The sequence below is a fragment of the Rhinatrema bivittatum genome, chromosome 4, assembly GCF_901001135.1.
Source record: "Rhinatrema bivittatum chromosome 4, aRhiBiv1.1, whole genome shotgun sequence".
NCBI classification, from domain to species: Eukaryota; Metazoa; Chordata; class Amphibia; order Gymnophiona; family Rhinatrematidae; genus Rhinatrema; species Rhinatrema bivittatum.
In genome coordinates, this window is record NC_042618.1 from 144,442,506 (window position 1) to 144,466,707 (window position 24,202).

At 41.7% G+C, this 24,202-nt stretch overlaps 1 protein-coding gene across 3 annotated transcripts in view; it reads left to right on the forward strand.

Moving 5' to 3' along the window:
* Positions 1 to 24,202, forward strand: part of NPAS3 (neuronal PAS domain protein 3) — a 1,664,600-nt gene that overhangs the window by 383,047 nt on the left and 1,257,351 nt on the right. For 2 of the 3 annotated variants that reach the window (XM_029598930.1, XM_029598933.1), the window contains exon 2: positions 20,121 to 20,180. The exons of the other annotated variant lie outside the window; for it this stretch is intronic. In XM_029598930.1, coding sequence (XP_029454790.1) covers positions 20,121 to 20,180 — 60 coding nt within the window. The remainder of the gene's footprint in view (positions 1 to 20,120; positions 20,181 to 24,202) is intronic. 3 annotated transcript variants of the gene reach the window in all.

A 24,202-nucleotide genomic window follows, 5' to 3' on the forward strand; every position in this document is an offset into this window, starting at 1 on the left:
AGTTAAATTTTAATAAATACATATTAAGATGCAATCTTCTGTATAGTAGGCTGTTCCTGCGTCATGAAACAATTGTCGTTCATCTGCTTTATAGGAGATTAGATTGTTAATATCACTAAGGCAGGCACCTGCCTAGGTCTGCCAAGTGAAAGTTGCACCCTTTCCAGTGGCTAACATTACTTGCAGACTTTCACAACTTCATATTTTCAGCCAGAGGAAAAAGAGGCATTCCTGGGGGAGTGTTTAAGTTTGAGCAGAAAATACACATGCAGATTTGATTTTCAAATCTGTTTGTGGTTTGCCTCCGATCTACTGCCCATAAAAAACAGCAGTTGTAAAGTACATGGACGAATCTGTACCTGCTGATCTTTTGGCAATTTTCAGAGGGAAAGGACCTGTGCTGCTTCCTTTGCAAAATTATCTGCAAGATTTGCAGGTATAGAAGAGTCCACGTACTTTGCACCTAGGTAAGCTAATCAAGATCATGCCAAAGATATTTACATTTTCTCATTTCAACCAGAAATGTCTGATTGGTTCATGTGTGCTGAATTGGTTATTGATCCTTTATTCATCTGGGCCCAAACTGGAACTGAACCAAAACATTGTCAGTTGTAACTGAGCTTCAGCTGCAACCAAACCAAAATATTTGATGGTTTTGACTCCTTGCTAATCAGTGGTTTTCTGCCGTGCAGTGATGTTACCTGGGAGACCTCACTAGTATGAATTAAGGTATTTTTCCCAATAGGCAACCAATTAGAAGAGCTTTAGTGGTATTTAGCTTTGCAAGATATGATCATTTACCTATTAATCTATATTTGCAAGCTATGTAGAGAAATGTGAAGGACCCCATTTGTTCGAGTTATGCAGTAAATTAAATTTCAATTCATGAACCATCAGACTTTACTGTTACAACATATACCAAAAGGAACATATTTACCAATACCTACAGTTTTTGTAAGGTTAGTGGGTTTGCAAAGGATTGATTTATTTTAGATGCTGTTTTCAAAGGGAAAAGGGAGATGCTGGTGAAGTCCTAACTAAGAACGTTATTGTTTATTCAATTTATATTCTGCCTTTCTGGCACTTCAAAACAGAATTACACTCAGGTACTGTAGTACCTGTGTGGCATTTATTTGTAACACCCTGTATATAATTCCTGGTGGGGAGTTTGAAATTTGCAGGTACTTTTGTACCCTCAGTCTATACTGGCTAAGAAATTTGCCAAGGAAATCTCTGTGGGGTATTTTTTTTTATTTTTTAAATAAGCTTGCAATCCCATGGGTACAAAGTGTCTGCAGGCCTGAAAATTGCCTTTTTAATGGTTAATTTTGGAGATGGGTCAGTTTTATTATGCATTGTTTTTGTCACATGTCTTTAATGGATTCCTGATTTCTAATTATTCCACTCAGTTTCTTACAAGCCACCGTCCTTTGGCCGGGGACACCAATAAAACTATTCTTAGTGAAAGTCTTCTTCATTTGCTGTTCTCATAACTGAGTTTCCTTTGTGGCAGCTTATCTAAATATATAATTTATATTAGTCCAATAAAAAGACATCACCTGCAGCTTGTTTGTTCATTTAAATGTCTTGTTCTTAGCTTGCCTGTAGTTACTGCATGTTAATTAAATAATGATGACTGATTGGGAAGGGTCTTTCCTGGCAGTTAATTCCCTGGCACAAGCTTCGCTCCTTTAAGCCACCAGCGTTTTAATGAACAGCAAATGCCCGACACAGAGATCTTTATTCCTATGAATAGCCATGAAATTAAAAAAAAAAAACCCAAACTTTGAGAAATACAGTGGGGTCACAAATTGCTGTGACCATGGGCATCTTCTGGCTGCTTTCACCTGTTCCAGTCATGCTTAGCTAAGTCAGAACTTGGAATTCCCCGCTCAGCCCGCTTCCTGAAATTGCAGTCCTATGTTTTAGAAAGCTCACAGGTCAGCAGCAAGCAGATTTCCAAGTGTGGTTCTATTAACATGAAAAATAGGAAGGCACAAAGTTCCCACGCCCTCCTCGGAGCCAGTCATTTGTAGTGATAGATAAATGCATTTTGAAAGACGTTCACAAAATTAAATCAAAAGAAACCACACATGCAACCTCATAAACCCACAGAAATTAGTCATTTCAACGTATCTGGTCTAGGCATTGGGTATCCCAGGATGGACCATTGTTTCTTTCCCAAAAGTGTAAGTAACTCCTCTTTTTGAGACACGGACAGATACATTCATGATAATGTAACTGAGCAGTTTCATCCTTTTGAATCTGTCTGGTTTTCTTTTTGGACCTGGAATTTCCTCCGGCTCCTTTTGGGTTTATTTGGAACCAGAGCTGGGATCTGGTGCTAGGAGCCTTCATTCGCAACTACCCAAGGATTTTTTTCTCCTAATTTGTATCCCCTTCCAACTCACTCAGTTTGGCCATTGCAGTGACAGTCCTTGATTCTTTTAGGAACCTAGCGGTCATGGGTTCTAAGAATGGCCACTAGGTGTCATCGTTGCATGATGATTGAGACTCCCTTCAGAGGCTGTGAATGTTGCCTCTACTGTGTCTCCAGTTCCCACCCACATCCTCGGTATTGCAGCGGGCAGCACTGCAACGAAGCCATCAGGCCAATCCCTGTATTTACCTTCTGATATTCCTACAGTCTTGAAAATGCATAGTGACATGAATAGGTTGGCGTTTCAGAAGATAAGATATGTGTGTGTGTGTGTGTGCTCAGCTGGGTTTGCCTGTATAAAGTATATATATGGCAAGTGTGTGAGGTGTGATAGAGAGGGAGTAAAGATGTGAATGCAGGGAAATGCAGGGTTAGATTTGTATCAGAGCTATAAATATTGTATGTAAGATATTAGGATATTACAGTTTTTTCAAAGGCCCGAACAGTGGTCTTTAACAGAAGAAGCAGAGTTAAACATTTAAAATTAGTTTCATGATGGGAAACTGTTAGCCAGTCCTTAAAAATTGTTACTTTTTTTTTTGAAGTGTTAATGTGATTGTGTAAAAGGAGTTGATTTGTTGCAGCTAGCTTTCCTATTCTTTTCAAAACTTAAAATAGTTTTAAGTGTCAAGATTGCTTCCGTAGGAAACAAAGGGAGCCTCATGGAAATACTCAAGTGGATAAGAGGTTTGCTGGAGATGAAAAAAAGATGTGTGTGTATTTGGGCAAATTGATAGAGTGGAAGACAGTGAATATAGTGGATCGTCTTGGGTACCCTCAATATTTTTTAAGGTTGTGACAAATATTTTAATTTATTTTTGTGCAAAAACATTTCTCGAATACCATCTTTATCAACTGTTGATTTTTTGGGGCTTTGGTTCTTTTTACCATTTAGATACCAATGAATGTTTTTTGGATTGTCAGCAATTCAAATTTGAATTCAAGAAGGCTGAACAGCAGTAAGTTATCAAAGAAGCAGCATTTAAAAGAAAGATTAAAAATAGTGTTTTTAAAATCTTTTTTCCAAATTCCACATTCTAAAAGCAAGAAGCCTGTAAAGAGACATAGCTGGATCGCTGGATGACCAATGCATAAAAGGGGGACTCAGAGAGGACAAGGCCATGGCAAAAACTAAATTAATTCTTTGTTTCATTTTTTGCTGAGGAGGTTGTTCGGGAGATACATTAGCAACATTATTTAAAGTTGATTCAGAGGAATTGAAGCAAATCACTATGAAATAGGACGATATAATAGAACAAATTAGCAAACTAAAGACTAGCAAATAGCTAAGACAGGATGGTATTCACCCCAGAGTTCTGAGAGATCTCATATATGATATTGTAGACCTGTTACTAATAATCTTAAAAGCAGTCACAGTACCTGAATACTGAAGGGTGGCTATTGTAATGCCAGTTTTTATAAAGGTCTCCAGGAGTAATCCAGGAAACTATAGACTGATGAGCCTGATGTCTGTGCCAGGCAAAATGGTAGAAGTTATGCTTAAAACAAAATTACTGCCCATATGCATTGATGTGGCTTAATTGAGAAGATCCAACATGGATTTAGCCAAAGGGAAGTCTCTCTGCAGTAACTCCAGCACCTGGTTCCTCGTCCCTGGTGGTGGTGGGCCGCCAGCTCTGTCCTCGGGCCTCCCCTGGTGCCTCCGGCTCAGCTACAGACTCTTGTGTTCCTGGTCCAGCCACCACTTCCACTGCTCCACATCGGGCCTGTCCGCGTGGCCCGCAGAGAGACGCTGCTATTCAGCACTGTGCCCCTCTCTAGGCGAACACGCGCATCACTAATGCTTAAGTAGGGCCTGCTACGACCACGGATGTCATAGCACGAGCCACGACCCTGGATGATGACATCAGCGGATCACCGGTACTTAAGCCTGGGCTCCACTCCCTAGCTTTGCCTTTGCAACAGGTCTCCTCGCTGGTCGAGTACGCGTTGCCTCCTGTGAGATTCGTCTCACTCCCGTGTTCCTGTTCCTCGCTGATTCTGGTTCCTGACTTTGACTCTGGTTTGCCTGACCACGCCATTGACTCTCTCCAAGCCCGGACCTCTGCTTTGTCTGATCACGCTGACAACTCTCTCCAAGCCCGGACCTATGCATTGCCTGACTACGTTGTTGACTCTCTCCAGACCCAGACCTCTGCATTGCCTGACTATGTCATTGCCTCTCTCCAGACCCAGACCTCAGCATTGTTTGACTACGCTTGACTATCTCTGTGATCAGACCTCAGCCTTGCTTGCCACTGCTTCCAGATTTGCCGCCAGCCCTGACTCAAGTTTGTTACATGATGCCTCTTCAGCCTACTTCCTGGACTTGGTCTATTCAGGCTTCGGCCTGCTCTTGCTCGGGCGCCCCCTGTCTGACTTAGTTCCTTTGGCGCCAGAGTCTTCGGGACACTAGCTTGTCCATTGCAAAACTGTACCATCTCTCTCCTGCTGTCTCTGGGCTGATCTCAGTCTCCTCATTGACAACATACAGAGGCCCACCTAAGTCCAGCCGGCCCCAACACCAAAAGTCTCAACCTGCGGGGAACGAGGGATGGTATTGGTGAAGCTCCAGCTGGCCTCTGTTCTTCAGCCCACTCTGCCTGCCGACGGTGGGGACCTGTAGGTCCCTACCTACGGGTTGCATCAACCCCACCTCAGCCCAAGGGTCTTACAGTTCTGTTAGATTTTCTGAAGGTGTTAATGAACATTTAGATAAAGGTGAGCTGGTCAATATAGTGTATCTGGACTTTCAAAAGGCATTTGACAAAGTCCCTCATGACTAACTCCTCAGAAAATTAGAAAACCATGAGGTAAAATGTAGTTCTATTATGGTTTGGTAACTGGTTAAAAGAAAAAAGAGAGAAGGGGCTAGTCAGTTTTTCCAATGGAGAAAAGTAAGTAATGGAATGCTCCAAGGATCTATACTAAGATACATGCTATTTAACATATTCATAAAAGGAGCAATGAGTGAGGTGATCAGAGTTGTGGATAACACAAAATTCTTCAAAGTTGTTAAATCACAAGTGGATTCTAAGGAGTTGCAAGAGGACCTTGTAAAATGTGGGAACTGGGCATCTAAATGGTAGTTGAAATTGAATATGGACAAATGGAAACTGATGCATATAGGGGAAAAAATTCCAACTATAAGTACATATTGTTAGGTTCCATGTTAGGAGTCATTACCCACGAAAAGAATCAGGAAGTCATTGTAGGCAATATATTGAAATCCTCATCTCAGTGTGTGGCAAGCTGTCAAAAAGGCTACTAGAATGCTAGTTAATTGAAAAAGAATGGCGCATAAAACAGAGAATTTCATAATACTTCTGTATCAATTCATGGTGCAACCATACCTCGAGTATGGTCACCCCATAAAGATATGTCACTAGAAAAGGTATAGAGAAGGACAGATAAACTGATAAAGGAGATGGAATGGCTCCCTTTACAGAAAGACTAAATAGGTTAGGGCTGTGCAGCCTGAAGAATGGATGATTGAGATGGGGAATGATAAAGATTTATACAGGGCCGGTGGAAGCACTAGGCAAACTAGGCGATCATCTAGAGTGCCACAGGTTTAGGGGCGACCCAGCATCCACCTGCTGCTTCCATTGGACCAGCTTACAATTGTGAAAAAACATTGTCCTGATTCCCAACACTAGTGGCAGCTGCAGGACCTAGGCAATTGGACCTCCTCCTTCCAGCCCTCGAGGCTCAGAAGAGGAAATGTGTTGTGGGCCCACATGGGCAGGAAGAAGAATGCCCAATCATCGTAGCTGGAAGGAATGACCAGAAGAAAAGACCGAGAGGGTCAGTTGCAGCATCGGCTGGGCCGTGCAACATGAGAGAGGCAGTGATCGGGCGGGCCGCGCGGCAGGAGAGAGGAAGCATCTCTACTGAACAAGAAAGACAGTGGAGGCCTCATGATTTTGTGGAAGTCCAAGAAGAAATCTGCTGCTGCTGCCTATACCTAGGAGGGAGAGTAAAAAAAAAAGAGTATATGCATGTGAGCATATGTGAGTATATGGGGAAAGAGAGCATGTGGGGGGAAAAAGAGTTTGCAAGAGAGAGCATGTGAGGAAGAGCAAGTGTGGGGGTGAGAGCCTGTGGGAGAGAGAGAGCATTTGTGTTTGAGAGAGCATAAGAGGGAGAGAGTGAGTGTGTGTATTAATATGTGTGACTAAGCGAGTATGCCTGTGTTGGAGCGTGTGTATGTGAGAGAGAGGAGAAAGTCTTTGTATCGCAGCCACCACCTCCTCTCATTAATCCATGACAAGCTCAGACTGAAAATCAAAAGTTCCCAGGTATGGAGTGTGGGAGATTTTTTTATCCTTACTTTTAATTATTGGATGGTGTTTATGTGTTTGCTGTTTTGAAATATTTTATTGGTGTTTGGGAAAGCTTTCAAAGTTTGCATGAGTCTGTAATTATTGGATATTCTATTCATCAGCTGTTTTGACATTATTTTATTACTTTGATTTTACTATTGTGATTAATGATTTATATATCTTGATTTTATTGTTTCATGAGGAATGGTTAAATTTTTGTTTTTCCATTGTTACACTATATAAAGTCTGGAATATTGTGTTTTACAGTTCAGTTTTTGTCTGCACATTTCTATTTATACTTTATGTGGCTTTATTCTGTATTTGGTGAGGGTTTGTGTTCTGCATGCAAAGACTGAGATGAAGCATTCTTTTAGCATGTGGTTTCTCTGTAGGGATCTGTAATAGCTTGGCCTGTTCTCTTTTTCTGATAGGAGGTGTATTGATATTTTGGATTCTGGTGTAATATTTGCGGTATTCCTTTTCATAGGTAGGGTTGTTACTGTTTGAGTGTTGGCAGATAGTACTGTGTTGATACAGGAGGCCCATGCCAACACAAAACATATTACAATAGGTGTGATGCCATATGAATTCCAATTTGCAAAGTTTTTTGTTGGCATCCCAACAGTGCTTGTCACTATCACAACAACATGTAGATTCATTTTACCTCAATGTCATTTTTCATGTAAAATCTGTTATAAATGCATAATTTCAAATTGTGTATGGGGAGGTGGGGGGAGGGGCACCAGGCTGTAAGGCAGGGCTTCCCAAACTGTGGGTCGGGAACCCAAATGGGGGTCACAAAACCTCTAGCTGGGGTCACAAGTGCCTCAAAAGGCAGCGCTCTTCAGACTTTGCCAGCAGCACTACCAGTGGAAGTCAGCATGGTGCCGTTAAGCCAGCATGCACTCAAAGGTCCAGCAGTGGTCTCGCCCTCGCATTTTCCTGCAGGCTTCACAGGAAGCCTGCAGGAAAATGGATTGGGACTGCTGCAGGGCCGGTGACCTTGCACTGGCTCATAGAATTTGTATTGACTTTAATTACTAATTCTGCTGCCACTTGCAGATCAGGCTTTGGACCAACCATGAGAGGAAGGGTAGGCAGAATGTGCAAAGGCCAGTGAAGACCGTCACCGCTTCTCACCCACTCACCACTGACCTTATCCAAGAGAAAAATGCTGCCTCTGTCATCAGCCGCTTCTCTCTTCCCACCACTTCTCATTTCCTTTTGGTCCAGGGCCCAAAGGGAAATGTTGCTGCTGACCCTGGCCAAAGGGATGATTGGAGAAGGAGCTGATGGAAAGGAGGGATCAGATGCAAGAAAGGTTTAAGGGTTGGATCAGTGGGAGAGGAATTCGCTGTGGAAGGTGAGGGAAAGAATGACAGAAAATACTGGGGGATGGAAGAGAGGAGCTGTGGGTGAGAGGGTATCAATTGGGGGGATGAGAGCGAAGAATTGGAGGGGCAAAGGAAATGGGGTGAGAGGGAGGGGATGACGGAGGAACAACTGGAGGTTATACCAATGGCTTGGAGGTGAAAGGTTCAGCGAGGAGGATGAGAAAAGGGCTGGAGAGGGTGAGAGACAGAGGATGGGCTGGGAAGGTGAGAAAAGCTGGAAGATGTAAGAGGGGATCAGAAGGAGTGGCGGAGGTTGTGAGAGGATGTCCTCTGGAGGGGAATGGAGGTTAAGAGAATGCATCGACTGCAGAGGGTGGAGAATCAGTTAGAATGTGGGGATGGTGATTGTTGCAGACGAATCACACCCCCGCCCTTCAGGTTTGGTTGTCCTCTGGGGTCATGTGAATTTTCAAGTGGTAAAACAGGGTCACATTGACTAAACAATTGGGAAGCCCTGCTGAAAGGTTTGCCAAAGGCGCTTAATACCCTTACACCGGCCCTGGGTTTATAAAATCATGAGTGAGGTGGAACAGGTAAAAAGGGGACAGTTTTTTACTGTTTCAAATATAACTAAGACTATGAGTCGAACAGGTAGCAGTTTTAAAACAAATCGTAAAAAAAATATTTTTTCACGCACTGCACAATTAAGATATGAAATTTGTTGCCAGAAGATGTGGTCCAAGCATCTAGTATAGCCTGGATTTAAAAGGGTTTAGATGACTTCCTGGAGAAAAAGCCTATAATCCATTATTAGTCAGGTAGACTTGGGAAAGCCACTGCTTTCCCTGTAAATCATCAACAAGGAATGGATCTACTCTTTGGGAGCTCCTAGGCACTCGTGATCCAGCTTGGCCACTGTCATTGACAGGATGCAGGGCTTGATATACCTATGGTGCACATCTTATGTTCTTGGTACAAGTCTATACCAACTTGCAGGTCTCGGTGGTGCAGATTCCACTGGAAGTGCAGCAGGAATTCTTTCGTTGCTGCCTGAACATCATTTTCTAAATTTTCCAGTTCTGAGCCCACTGCAGGGAGTATAGCAAACGTGCACCAGGGTTAGGCAACTTTAGTCCTCAAGTGCTGTAAGCAGTTGGGTTTTCAAGATGTCCATATTGAATCTTCATGGGATGTATTTGCATGCACCTTCATTGCATACAAAATGCATCTCATGCATATTCCTTGTGGAAATCCTGAAAACCAGACCAGTTTTTGTGGCACTTAACACCTTCCATGTCTGAGCCCAACCTTACTCATCTCTCCAGACATCATCTCCTACACCTGCCAACTCTTAGGCTTCCACGCACAGAGAGTCAAGAGAGGAGTGCTGATTTTCGGATTGCTTTGTTCATATTTTGGTGTATGATATTGTATTTTTAAATGCATTTTGATTATTTATGTTGTAAGCTGCTTTGAGTCCTTTTTTTGAGGGTGGCAGCATATAAAGTGAAAATGTGATGTTATTGTTCTTTGTCTTGGGGCATTTACAGTAACCTGGCTCACAGTCATCTTTCTGAAAATACTATAGAATACTATTCTGCATACACAGCTGATGCATTACAAGTCTGCTTGGGATATTTATTTTCACAGAGGTAGGGTCTGTAACTAGAGGAGTTGCTAATTCAGTGGAATCTAGTTTATTACTACGCTTTGATGCAAAATGAATTTGAACATTTGGACCTTTCCCAAGGTTTTCCTTTCAGTCCCAGTAGTTTTTGAACCAAGGCTTTAGTTCATTCCAGTGCAGAGGTTTTTGGGGTTTTTTGTTTTTACATTTCATAATATTTTAAATTAAAAATATTAAAAACTGGTTTCCTCAAAATTCTCTTCAATTTTCCAGGAAAAATATGCATTTTAGGGCCCAGCAGGTTTCTCCTACTTCTTTGGGCTTCTGGTTCAGTCAGAATAGGGACTGGTAACTGATACCATGAGCCTTCCTTTGCAACTGCATGTGTGATATGTTTGTCAACCTTTTTCTTGCTTAAGCAATTATGGGCCAATTTTAAAAGGCCCGTGCACGTAAAAAAATAGGGGTTATGCACGTGGCCAGGCCCTGTGTGCGCCGCGTGCATTTTATAAAGGGCCCAGCCATGCCCTTTATGTGCCGAAGTTCCCGGCCCAAAGAAAGGGGCGGGCAGTAAGGTACAAAATAAAAAACAATTCTAATAGTAAGGGGATCCCCCCCGAGCACACGAGTCGTGGGCCGTTCGCACATGTGTACGTGGATGTTAAAAATCCAGCGTGCGTGCGCATGGATATAGTATTTTATAACATGCACGTGGCGATGTATGTTATAAAATCGGCTTGTCCATGTGGGTCTTAAAATCGACCCCTTATATTTTTTTTTTTTACCAACTTTTCAACCTAAGAAAATATCTGCTGGCTCACTGGGTCACTTATCTATTTTATTTAATTTAAAAAATATATTATCCGCTCACATCCAAAGTTTAAGTTGGAGTGTAATAAGACAAAGAAAAAACCACTACTAAACTCTTGGAAAACTGCTTCTACTACTATTAAACATCTATATAGCCCTCCAAGTAGTACAGACACAGAAAAGAGACAGTCCCTGCTCTGTGAAGTTTACAATCTATTTATTTATTTATTTATTTATTTATTTATTTTCTTTTCTATACCAACATTCGATTGAGATATCACATCGGTTTACAGGAAACTGAGAGATAGGGCGAGGTCCGCCCTATTTACATTATAACATGGTAAATTATAACTATTTACAAGGAATATTATAACTATTTTACATTATAACATGATAACAATATTCACAATACATGGTCAGCATTCAGATAAGTTTTAAGTAACAAGAGGGTTTAAGTAGCGAGAGGGATTAGACATTTGAAAGGAGGGAGGCGCTATAAATAGATTAACCAAAATAGTATATAGGTACAGGTTTCAGAATTGCTAGTATAAATAGTATATAAATACAGGAGTCGGAGTTGCTAGAAGGTGGGCAGTGGGTAGGGTGGAGGTGGGAGGGGAGTAGGGTCAGGGGGGGGCGGGGGTGGGGGGGGGTGGGGTGCATTCTGGAAGGGAGAGGTGTGTTTGGGAGGGTTAAGTGTCAGGTGGAAAGGCTTTTGTAAACAACCACGTTTTGAGATGTTTTTTAAATACTTGCGATGAGGGTTCATTTCTGAGCTGGGGGGGAGGGAATTCCACAGGGTGGGACCCGCTGTTGATATGGCTCGTTTGCGGGTTGCGTTGAGGTGTGCAGTTTAGCAATCGGGGACAGAGAGAAGGCCAGTGTTGGAGGACCTGAGGTTTCTTTGTGTGGAGTATGGGTATATTGCGGTGTTTAGCCAGTTCATTTCGTCGTCGTTTATTTTTTTGTGTATGAGGGTGAGGGTTTTATATTGGATTCTTTGTGTGATGGGGAGCCAGTGGAGGTCCTTGAGAGTGGGTGTGATATGGGAGGATTTTCTGCTGTTAGTGATGATCCTGGCGGTGGCGTTTTGTAGAACTTGGAGGGGTTTTATGTGTATTTCTGGGAGGCCAAGGAGGAGGGAGTTGCAGTAGTCGAGTTTTGCGAAAATAATAGATTGAAGGACTGTTCGGAAATCGTGTGCTTGGAGAAGGGGTTTGAGTTTTTTCAGTGTTTGTAGCTTGAAGAATCCATCCTTAATAGTATTAGAGATGTGGCGTTTAAGGTTAAGTTGGTCGTCTATGGTTACGCCTAGGTTTCTTGTGGCTGGCGTGAGTGAGATTCCTGGGATGTTTGGGAGCCCTGGGTTGTTTGAATTTCCTGAGTAGTTTGGCGGGCGGATGTTGAGGGGAGATGAGGGATGGTCATCGTGGATGTGGAGGATTTCTGTTTTGGTTTGGTTGAGGCAGAGTGATAGTTGAGATAGCAGGTGGGATAATTTTGAGCTGAGTTTGCTCCATCTTTCCATGGTGTGTTCAATGGATTTGCTTATGGGGAGTAATATTTGTATGTCGTCTGCATAAATGAAGTAGGTGAGGCTTGCGTCTGAGAGGTATTTGCAGAGAGGGAGAAGGTAGATGTTGAAGAGGGTTGAAGATAGAGAAGATCCTTGAGGGACACCATGGGTGATAAGACAGACAAGAATGTTGAGGATAGGGGCTACTTTACTTGTGCAGTGGTCTTCATCCTTTAACGCCTGTATGAGAAAAGCAATATACTATACTGGATTTAGAGACGTGATCATTCACCCCCTACAATGGATTGGATCACTATGACTGTCCTTCACTAAGCTTCACTGGAATGTAGAAGCATAGAATATGACAGTAGATGAGAAGGATATGGCCCTTCTAGACTACTCAATTTACTGCCTGTTACAATAGCACAAATCTCACGTGGTCTCTGGATTTCCCTTCACTTTCTTGCAACGAAGTATCCTCTAGGTTTATCCCAGGCTTTCTGGAATTTCTTGACTCTTTTTGCCTCCACCCTCTCCATGTTCCCAATAGGGTAATGGGGGAAGGTGGCTTAATATGCTGCTTGAGAGCAAATTCCCAAGAAGGCGTAGATTGTTCTGACTTGTTCACATTCATAAAATGTTAAAGGCTAAATTACTTTTCTTGAAGACCCCACATTACCCCAAGCTTAATTTTGAATCCCTTCAAGTAATCGAGTGCACCAGTGTTGTCGTTTATTCACAGAAAACTACATTTTTGCATTATTAAGACGGCCATGGTTAATCTGCCTGCGCTGTAATAATGCAAAATCTATCCAAATCCATCTCTGGGTTTCTTGCTTAAGAAGAAAACTTTGGATTTTGAACACATTTCTAGCTTTTTTTTTTGGGACCAATCCCCATTCAGAACTTAATTGCCCAAGTGCAGTGAATAAATTAATATTAAGTGCTGGAAGCTGTCAGATTTATGGGCACTTAGTAGGAGAGCAGGAGGAGTTAAGAGCTGTTCCTCCTCCCTCTCTTTATTGGGGAGGCTGTTGGGGGTTCGAGAGTGGCCTGTGGGGATTTTGAGCAATACTATGTTTAAGGTACAGGAAGGGATGGGTGGTAGGAAACAGTGCGGTTTGGCCATGGCTAAAATTTAAAATATATTGGGGGTGGGACGGAAACCATGCTTGTCCACAGGTACATTCTTTTTTCTTGGACAGTGGAAGAACGGTTCAACACTACTCAGTTACTAATTATCTGGCTAACTTTAGGACAGGAATATTTTTGAGCAGAGTTAGCTGGATAAAATAGAGCCATGCCCCTGAAATGCTCCTGACATGACTTCTTTTAATCTGGCTAAGTTTTAGGTGGGTAATTAATTCCTTGATCCTAATATTTCTGCATCACTGTTCCTGTTTTATTAGAGACCATTTTTATTACAAATAAATTTGTTTTAATTTTATACAATGGGATGGTTTATGGTTTAACATTTTTTAGGTTCTTGTCTTGTATGATATAATAATTCTTTACATTTTTTTTTGTAAAATGGATTTTTGGAGTCTTAGAGGTGAATTTTAAAAGTCTGGCATTCTATGCAATTTTGTGATAACATTGTTTACATCTTTGTATCTCTATTTGTTGCTAATAAAAACTACTTAAACAAAAGCCTGGCATGCACCAAAATCGGGAGATGTGTATGCATCTAAGACATGCATGACCCAGTGGATTTTAAAAGCCACCTACATATGCAGACATCTCCTGATGCGAGAATATCTCAGTCTGATTCCAGAAGAGGCATGGTGTAGGCATGGATGAATGAGTGGCAGGGCCAAGAGATATGTGCAGAAATACGCACCCGGCTCGAGTGCCACATTAGTTTATTTCTGCTATGGAGGAAATGTAAGTTTAAAAAAAACCCAAACAGCTATCCCTGAGGGGTTTAAAGGTTCTGGGATACACTGGGGGTGGGGTGGGGGGAGAGTGCAGGCTTATTAAACCAGGAGGGGTTTGGAGGACCTAGCTTTACACTGGGAAATCTAGTGGACGAACTGGTGAAGCTGGTCATGGCATGGTTATAAAATTCCTGCACTTGTGCAGCTGATACCCGGTTGTGCACGCCCAGTTGCAAAATAGGGCACACACATATGTGCACCCAGGCTATACTATAACACATGCGTGTATGTGCGCTTATGTTATAAAATAGCTGCGTCCCTGGGTGTACACGCCGATGCACATGCATCAATGTGTGCCCGCGCACCCCTTTAAAAGTTACCATCCCTGTGTCATTTGTTTTTGTTTGAATTTTTACATTGCCTTGGGCCTAGTCCATGCACAATTAAGAAATTTTAATAAACATAAACATGTCCTTATGGGTTGCCTGTTGATAACCTTATAATACAGCTATAATTTTAGTTGTATTATTGTTTTATGGTTTGTAAATTCTTTTAATGACTTTGTTTTCTACTTTGCGCTCTTTTAGAGAAAGTGGATTATAAATAAAGATTTGACTTGATATCTTTGGAAATCCAGCAAAGCAACACAGAGGACAAAAATAAGTCTACAGGCAACATTAATCTTAATCATGTTGGTATGGTAGTTAATTGACCCAATTGTATAGTGCTATCAAGCCCAAATCTTTCTTATCTTGAGAATGGAGGCTAGGAAAATTTAGACTATATAACCGAGTAAGGTCACATGGTACACTAACACCCAAATACTGCTACCATGAAAAAGAAAAATTCTCTATAAGGCTCTCCTCTACATCACTAGGGATCACTATTTAAAAAAAAAAAAAAAAAAAAAAAAAAAAAAAAAGTACTAGATTTAACATGATACACTTTGTATCCTGAGTATTCACCACATTTTTTACGAGTATCCATCCACTGCAAAGACATTACAGATTTCCTGACAAAAAGTAATCCTCATCTGCATGCAATTTTATGATCTATCCCCCCAAGCTTAACTCTCATAATGCCCACAACATGTATTACCTGTGCTAAAGACTTAATCGAGTGGGGATACCACTTCCTACTGCCCCTAGCCAGAGGACCCCATTAATTTTATTATAGGAATAACTACACTATAGAGAGAATGGAACGTTGTGTCAAAATTCATTCTTTCCAACACTTTTGTCAGAAAATTCTGTCCAGTGCAATCAAAAGCTTTTTCTGCATCTAAGGAGAGAACAAGAGGCTGACCCTTCTTAACTACTACCTGTATCAAATCTAGTGCTCTTCTGACATTGTCAGTTGCCTGATGCCTTGAAATAAAATTGGTTGGAGTCCAATGCACCAGCCTATGCATTTGCCTTCAGACTCCTAGACATATTTTTGGATACATTTTGACATTGACATTAATCATGGGTATGAGCCACAACTGAGAGGTCAATATTTTTTTTGGTGAATGACAGGTATATATACAAGACCAAATGTCTGCAGCAATATTGTATCAAATAAAGCCACATTTAACACACAGGTGAGGTCTGATGATAAAATCACGGCAAACTTTATATAGAACTCAATAGGGAACCCATCTGAGACCACCAGCTTACATATGGCAAGGTGTTGAATCACTGTCTTAATTTCCTGCCTCATTATAACTGCATCAATAGACTCCATACTCCTATCAGTCAGACCTGCTAAATTAATAAAACCTAAAAAATTTTGCAGCTGCTAGGGAGTATTATGTCTCTTGGAGGCATAAATCTTCACAGAAAAGTTAGAAAAATTGACCAAGATTGCTCCCATCTCACCATTGTCATCTTTAATTTCGGCAGATATATTCATTTTTTTCTTTTAAGGAAGCTACAGCACTAAAAGTCTAGCTACTTTACCCCCCTTCTTATAATATTTTTGCCCAACTATTTTTGATTATCACTCAGTTTCCATGGCCAGGGGAGAATTAAGCATAAACCCGAGCACTGTGCCCTTATTTGTAAAAGCAGACTTAAGGTTGTTTGTGAACAGTTTCTATCTGGGAGTCTTTGGGAAACTTGCATGTTGTGCCTGATGGAGAATTCCAGCAGGAAATGATGGAAGAATAACACGTATAGCTATGTTTGCCTTGGATATGGTCAGTTGGTTTGAGTGTCTTAAAGGTATTCACAATATCGGGAAAATATTTTTTTAAATTGCAACAGCAAGTTTTAAATGCTGGAGCAACCTATTTCTTTAAATGTCCTTGTATGTGTGTTGTAAGATTTTAATCATAGTGCCAGATATAAGTATTTTTAAATAAATAACTTTCAGGGTAATAAATTTGTTTCTAGGAACCTACTTTTTCACTTACTTCCAAAATGCTAGCAGACGGAGTTTCAGTTAAATCTAATAAATAAAATCTATAGCTAAAAGCACTGAGCTACAGATAGTTCATCTGCTATCCTTCTCTTTTTCTGGTGACAGTGTTTTCAAGGACGGCATAGGCCAAGAACAAAGCAGTTTCCGAGCAATTTTCAAAGCCATTTATGCTGGTAAAGAGCTTGGTTGAAATTGGCCACCACAGCGGGCTTCCACAGCATTACATGCTTATAGTCATGGAAAAAAAAGAGACATTCCTGTGTAGGGATGTGAATCGGGCTTCGGACGATTGAAAATATCGTACGATATTTTCAAAATCGTCAGAAATCGGGGGCTCCCCCAAAACGATAGGAAAACCCCACAAAATTGTTCGTGGGGGTTCTCTTATCGTTTTGGGGGAGGGTGGGAAAAACGGGAAAAAAAAGATGGCGCCAGCCATCCAGTGCTCCCTCCATGTAACAGGGGCCGGCCAATGGCATGGATACCCTGTCACATGGTAAGGGCAAAGGGCCATCGGTGCCATTTTGATTAGTGGCAGCCGACGGCCCGGGAGCGGGAGATCCCTCCCGGGACCCCCACTGGACCACCAGGTCCCTGTAAAAAGTTTTTTGGGGGGTCGTGTGGGTGGGGGAAGCTAAGGGATTAGTTTTAAAGGGTCGGGTGGGTTTTTTGTTTTTCAGCTCGGGCGCAGCCGATAAACAAAACCGCGATCGGGCCGGACGAAAAAAACCCCACGATGTGAATCGGAACCGGAATCAGAACAAAAAATGTGTTCTCAATTGTAACGAGTTGTTTTAAATGTAAACCGGAGTGAAGGCAGCTAGCTAAACTTCGGTATATAAAAGCATATAAATAAATAAATAAATGATACATAACATTTGGTAGGGGGGGGGAGAAGGGGGTTGGCATCCGTATTATTAAGGTGGATTTGGGAACATTCACTGACTATCCTTGGATAACGAGCATGGAATCTATCGACCCTTCGGGATCCTGCCAGGTACCCGTGACCTGAACCAGCAAATGTTGGAAACAGGATACTGGGCTTGATAGATGTTTGGTCTGACACAGTATGGCAAATCTTATGTTCTTATGAATCTTTGAAGGCATGAAGTCATTGATTAGAATTCTGTCAAAATCTGAATTATATTGTGCCCAAAATCCAGACAATTGCTTTCTGCCTGAGTTTGATAAAATCTTGAATACCTTCTGCCTAGTTCTAGAATGTGGTAAAGGTGAAAAAGTCATTGTCTTGATGTATTTGGTCCCATGTCCTAGAAAAAGGCTTTAGCTATGAGTCTGATTTTTGGAACTCTTTAAGATTTGTAATTTCTTCTGAATGGTTGAAAAGTCTGTCTTTTATTGGTACCTGTATGACAGAAGATGATATTCGGGTTTGTTTAGTGGTAATGATGCCTTTTTTGTTTTGTAAGGTTTTGGAAACTGAGGTGGATTTATTTGAGCAGAAGTTCTTAGAATTGCAAGCCTAGATTCTTTTATCTTGTTGGGGGAACGCGACAAGGATCCTGTTTCTGTTGCTTACATTTTGCTTCCATATTAATTACAGTGACACCCTCTGAAGATTGATTTTGTCTTTCAAAATAATTCACAGACAATTGAAAGAAGCAAAACTATTTGAGAGCTTTTTTTTAAATTAAAAAAAGTCATGTTACTTAGCAAATATAAGCAAATAGCCCTCTGGGTCAGAGTAGATGTACTTAACCCCTACAGGGCAACATCCAGGTGTCGAGTAGTGCTATTTCTCAGAATACCTGAGGAGCTGATGGGAATACGTATTAGCAAAAGACACTTTCAGCTCTGTAGCTGCAGTGCCCCAGGTCAGAGTGTGGGCACTCTGACCCTGGGACATCCTCAGGTATTGAGAAGTGTCTCCGATGTACAGTATTAGAAGGCACAAACAAAAAAGGATTTGATTTTGCATGGTGACTTAAGTCTTAAGCCTCCCATTTGAGCGTGAAACACTCAGTTACCATGCATATCCCTGCCATGTGTTAGAAGTACTGCCCCAGTCAGGTGCTGCATTAAAGTTTGCCATTTTGGCAGGCAAGACAGTGCGGCAACCTGTAAAAATAAAATAAAACCCCATTTTTAAATTTACACAAGTATCTGAAGTTCATGCAAGTAGTTTAGGTAGCCTAAGGAAAGAGCTGACACTGCTTATGCTGACCCTCAAAAATCTTCTCTAAATTATTTTTGGTTTTTTGTCCTTTTTTTTTTTTTCCAGGAACCATGAATATTTGCAAATGCTTCTTTCCTAAAGAGACCAACTCATACATTCTGGGGGTGGGGGTAGGGCTCAGCTGATAAGTGAGGAATTTTGGAGTAATTATGGACACTACTTTATCTCTGCATCCTCATATTGGCCAACTAGTATGCAATGCATACTATAAGTTACAGATTATCCATAGAGTATGCCCTTATCTTAACGAGAATGATCTTAAGACTATAGTTCATGCTCTAGTCATAACTCCTCTCAATTATTGCAATGTTCTTTTTCTTGGGCTGCCACAAACCACATTATTGGCACTCTAATATGTTCAGAACTCGGCTGCCTGAATTATTTCCGGAACTTCAATGTGCCAACATATCTCTCCTATCTTAAGACAATATCATTGGCTTCCTATCATATGGCACATTAAGTTAGGGTCTTATTATATGTGTTTAAGGTCATAAATGGAATGGTGTCATCGACCTTTAATTCAGATTTGAAGCTTTACAACCCTGGAGGCCATTAAGATCAGGAGCTCAAGTGTTATAGGAAGTTCCATCCTACAGATATATATGATTAGATGAATCTCGGAAGCAGGGTTTTATGATTTATGGAACTACGGAATTCCATGGAATTAATTACCAGTGGAAATTAAAAAAGAAATATCCTTCCTTAAATTTAGGAAGTTGATTAAAACTATTTTATTTAATCAAGCTTATGAAATTGTTTAATTGCAACAGCGTAGGTAATTTAGCAGCAGTAATTAGTTAACTAGCAGTTAGCTAACTATAGTTAACTATAATTAATTAAATGAAAATAAAAGATAACTTTGTGGCTGCAGTAAATATTCTATCATGAATAAGTGAGGCAATAAGTAACTATTTCTAATTATTCTTAACTTTTTAGATTTTTTTCTGATGATTTGCAGTGTTATTGGGTTTTTTTTTTGTTATGTTAATTGTCTTTTTTATTATGAATCTTTTATTGTAAACCACTTAGGAAAATTTTGATAAGTGGTATATAAATATTTCAAATAAATAAATAAGTAATACAGAGGAGAGGGGAAGGTGCTCACACTACCAGAGAGATTTTGCCCTTCCCTGACCTGCACTGCAAACATCCATATGTCCAGACTGGTGGTGTATTTTTCCAGAGAAACTGATTATTACTCAGAACATAGAATTGTGATAATATTTCCCAGTGTGCTGAAGGCTACCCTATATAAATGCTGTATCTTTCACAATCACACCTTGCTACTTTCTAGTAGCGTTGGCAACCCAAAGTGTTGTCCCTTATTTTCTACTGGACAAATGCACATTTTAAAATAATTCTGTGGGTCTGCCTTCTGTAGTATAGCTGACATGGGACCACTGATTTTTTTGAAAATAAAATACATGTGATTACAGTGGATGATGAATATATTGTAGTGTTGAATTTGTGCTTTCAAGGTATTGCCACTATAAAGCACATGTTGTGACAATATTAAAGAAATGCTGCACAATGAAACACTGAATGTTGGTTGATTTTTGTTTTATGTTAATATATTCTCTTTTCGTGGCAGGGGAGGCTCCAGGCATCTGAGGGCATGTCCCGTCCCTTGTCCACCTGATCTCAACTTAAGGTACTTACTATAAGGGTTCTCACTTCCCCGAAATAAAGAGGGAGGGGGTTAATCCGAAAGGGGCTGAACGTTTTCACCTTCCCTTTCGTTGTACGATAGGCTGGTTGATGTAATCCTGTATAATGATAGAGAAATAAGATAGAAAGCTTAGTGAAGATGCTTGAAAAACATTTAAGAAAAAGCATTTTTTTCCTCCCCTGCTTTTGTTGTCTTGCTGCCTCTCTGCCTAGCTTGTGGGTAGGTAGTGCAAGTGAGAGAGCAAGAGAAATGAGATCTAGTGCAGTTGGAGGACCCGAAGACTAGATCAGAATAGCAAAGGATTTAGCTGGGAAGCATCCTCTGAGCCTAACTTCTCAGATGAGTGCTTGGTAGGAACCCTCTTCATCTTCTCTGAATGTCTTTTGTAGAAAAAAATAGCAAGGAGCAAGTGAAGAAGCAGGTAAAAGAAGATGGTTCTTCAATGGCTAGTCTTGTCCGTCTCTTCGTCTGTCCTGCTGAACCAGTTCCTATTGTAATGCAGAGTAACCAGTAGAGAAGCTGAAAGCATGGCCACTGTAAAATCTAAGTTGTCTTTTTATTTATTTACAAAATTGTATTAATTGTACAACCCCAAGGTGTAGGCCATTGGTTCCCAACGTGGGGTCCGTGAGACCATCCCAGGGGGGGTCCTCCAGAAAGGGATGCACGAAAGCTTAGCTAGCGAGAAAGTGAGCAGACTGCTGCTGTCTGGGATTAGTTGAGCTGCTGCTACAAGTCAGGAGAGTGAGAGTGGGGCCCATTATGGCCCCGAAAACTTCGCCCCACATTGGCTGGAGATCAGGAGAAGGAGGGACAGAGAGGGGGGCTGTTCACACCCATGGGAAGCCTAAAACCTCACTGGCGTGCGTTTAGCGGAGGTTGGGAAAAGAGGGACCGATTGTAAACCCCACCGTTGCACTTCATGAGAATGTGGAAAAGAGAGGGCCCGACTGCAGCTGTGAGAACCTTTTCAGCCTCCCCTGCACACGGAGGGAAAGCTGGGTTACCACAGCAGTTAGTAACACTTCCCACTACTATCTCGTGCTCTGCCACTGGCCTGACAGAGAGAGAGAGAGGGGAGGAAAGCTGCACCAAAAAAAGTGAGTAGAATGGCTCAAAAGAAGAAAGGCGGAAATGGGACTGGGGCTGTGACCGTATGAGGGGAATGACAGAGAGAAGAAGGAATGAAGGAAGAAATAGAGGATAAAGAGAGAGACCGGAATCTGGTTGACCTGGTTAAAGGGGAGTGAGAGTGGAGAAGGAAAGAACCCTCAAGAATCTTGCTGGACAGAGAGGAAGGGAGAGAGAGGAAGGGAGAGAGGGCCACCATGGTCCTGGAGGGAAGAAGGGAAAGATAATCGTCAAGGATCAAGGAGGAGCGAGGACGAGACAACAGCCAGCTTTGGATATGACCTTAAACACAAACGTTATTTAAGGGGACCCACATGGAACCTTCTATCCTTTTTCTAAAGTCTAACTTATTTTGTGACTATCATTTTATGTATGCGTTTGTAAGAATCATAAAAGAAAATAAAGTATAAAAGAAAAGCAGACTAAAAAAAAGAGGTCCGTTTTCAGGGCAGGTAAATTCCTAAACTTTTTATGTGGGTAAAAAGACTCTTTGAAAATGTTTATTCCCCGCCAGTGAGGGTAAAAGTACCTACTCTGTGACCAGCAAGCAGACTTTTACCTGCTGGAGGAGGGTGGGGGGGAAGGAGCAGGGCTAGACTGGTGGAGGGAAAGTACCTGCAGAGATTTAATTCTGAAATCCTCCTGCATATTTTCATGCATTTACCTCACACCCGCTTTAAAGCAGATGAAAAGATTGTAGGAACAAAAATACTGGTTTTCCCCAGCCAGCCTGAGTTTTCAAAAGGAAACGCCTTGGACAGTTTCCCTTGGAAAGTTAGATTGCAGGTCCGCAGGTACTGGGGCTGATTTTCCTGCCAGATCACACCGAGTTGCCAACCTGGCACTCTTTTAAACTCGCTTCCTTTTCCTCATTGCAGCTGGACTGGAAGGTGGAATGGCCTCAACCTTTCAGTTATGAGGGCAGTTATTACATAGCTCTGTGGAAATTGCCTTCCCTATGTATTCAGTTTAGATCAAAGCTGTATCCATTCTTGAATGATTCTGGAGTGCATCTCATTATTTCTTTTGTTTATGGCAAGCAAAATGAAAGAGAAGCATGTGGGGGGGGGGTCGTCTGTGAAACTTCTTGAAGCTGAAAAGGGGTCCGTGTTCCCTGAAAGGTTGGGAACCCCTGGCCTAGGTGATTTACAAATTTAAAAAAATACAGAAAAATAAGTAAAAAAAAAAAACAAAACCCAACAAAAAAAACCAATGAACAATAACATTCTCACTGAACATATACTCTTAACCAATTCCATTATTTAAACAATATCCCCACAACGTATTGTTAACCAAAAAGACTCAAACAATAAAATAACGTAACAATAGAAAATAAAATCAAAACTATGAATGTCTTATGTAAGACATGAAGAGAATCAGAATGCTAACTGATAAATAGTAGAGATGTGAATCGGAACCGGAATCGGTTCGGATTCCGGTTCCGATTCACATGTGGGTTTTTTTCCATCGGGCCCGATCGCGGTTTTGTTTATCGGTTGCACCCGAGCCGATAAACAAAAAACCCACCCGACCCTTTAAAACTAATCCCTTTGCTTCCCTCACCCTCCCGACCCCCCCCCAAAAACATTTTACAGGTACCTGGTGGTCCAGTGGGGGTCCCGGGAGCGATCTCCTGCTCGGCCATCCAGTGCTCCTACCATGTGACGGGGCCGGCCAATGGCACGGACACCCTGTCACATGGTAAGGGCAAAGGGCCATCGGCGCCATTTTGATTAGTGGCAGCCGATGGCCCGGGAACAGGAGATCGCTCCCGGGACCCCCACTGGACCACCAGGTACCTGTAAAATGTTTTTGGAGGGGTCAGGAGGGTGGGGGAAGCAAAGGGATTAGTTTTAAAGGGTCGGGGTGGGTTTAGGGGTTATTTTTGTGGGCCGTTTTTCCCGCCCTCCCCCAAAACGATAAGACAACCCCTATGATCAATATCGTGGGGTTTTCCTATCATTTCAGGGGAGCCACCGATTTCTGACGATTTTGAAAATATTGACGATATTTTCAATCATCCGAAGCCCGATTCACATCCCTAATAAATAGAATTGGGTTTTCCTTTGGTAAGGCAATGTACTGGGTGGGGGACGGTGCTGTTCCCGAGGCTGCTGTGGCTACCTTATTCTATGAAAACAAAGGGAGAGCGTCTCATTGCATGGAGCAGAGCTAGTGAAAACCTCTTGATTAAAACATTACTGTGATGGTAAATGGCTGCTCCAGAAACTTGGAAGGCCAAAATGTTCTCTCCTCCTGTTTATTGCAGCCCCTTTTCCCTGCTGTGCCATGCTGGCAGACTTGCATTGGCGGTCAGGCTGCTCCAGGGGACAGGCCTTAGGAGAATGATTGAGTAGAGACCCACCTAAAAAAAGCAGCGCTATTTCTGATAATTAGTTTGCAACATCAGCATAAACTTGATTTAAAGGGGGTGAACAATGAAAAGCTTTCACATGCCCAGAACGCAAATGTATGTGTGTAAATGGGCTTTCTTAAATTTACCTGGGCGGGGTTGTACGCATAAAAGTAGAAGCGGTTTCGTGCGTACTTTTATGTGCGCTGCAAGGGGGCATACTCTGGAGCGGGGGAAATCATTTAAATGCGTACTTTTGAGTTTGGGAAGTTTCGTGGGTTTAATCTTCACGTGGACATTTACGCCCACTCTCCGGCAAGCATGAATGCGCACGCCTGTGCTGTGCTAAGGTATTGCAGTCCTCTTAATGTTTAAAGTGCACTTCAGCCCACATGGGCTGTTTTAAAATTATATTGACTTCTTTTTGTAGATGGTCTAATTTAGGGATTCATTTTATATGAATCAATAAGATCGCCATTCCTGAAGAGCTTCTCTGCAGAGGAAAATTATGGAGGGGGGG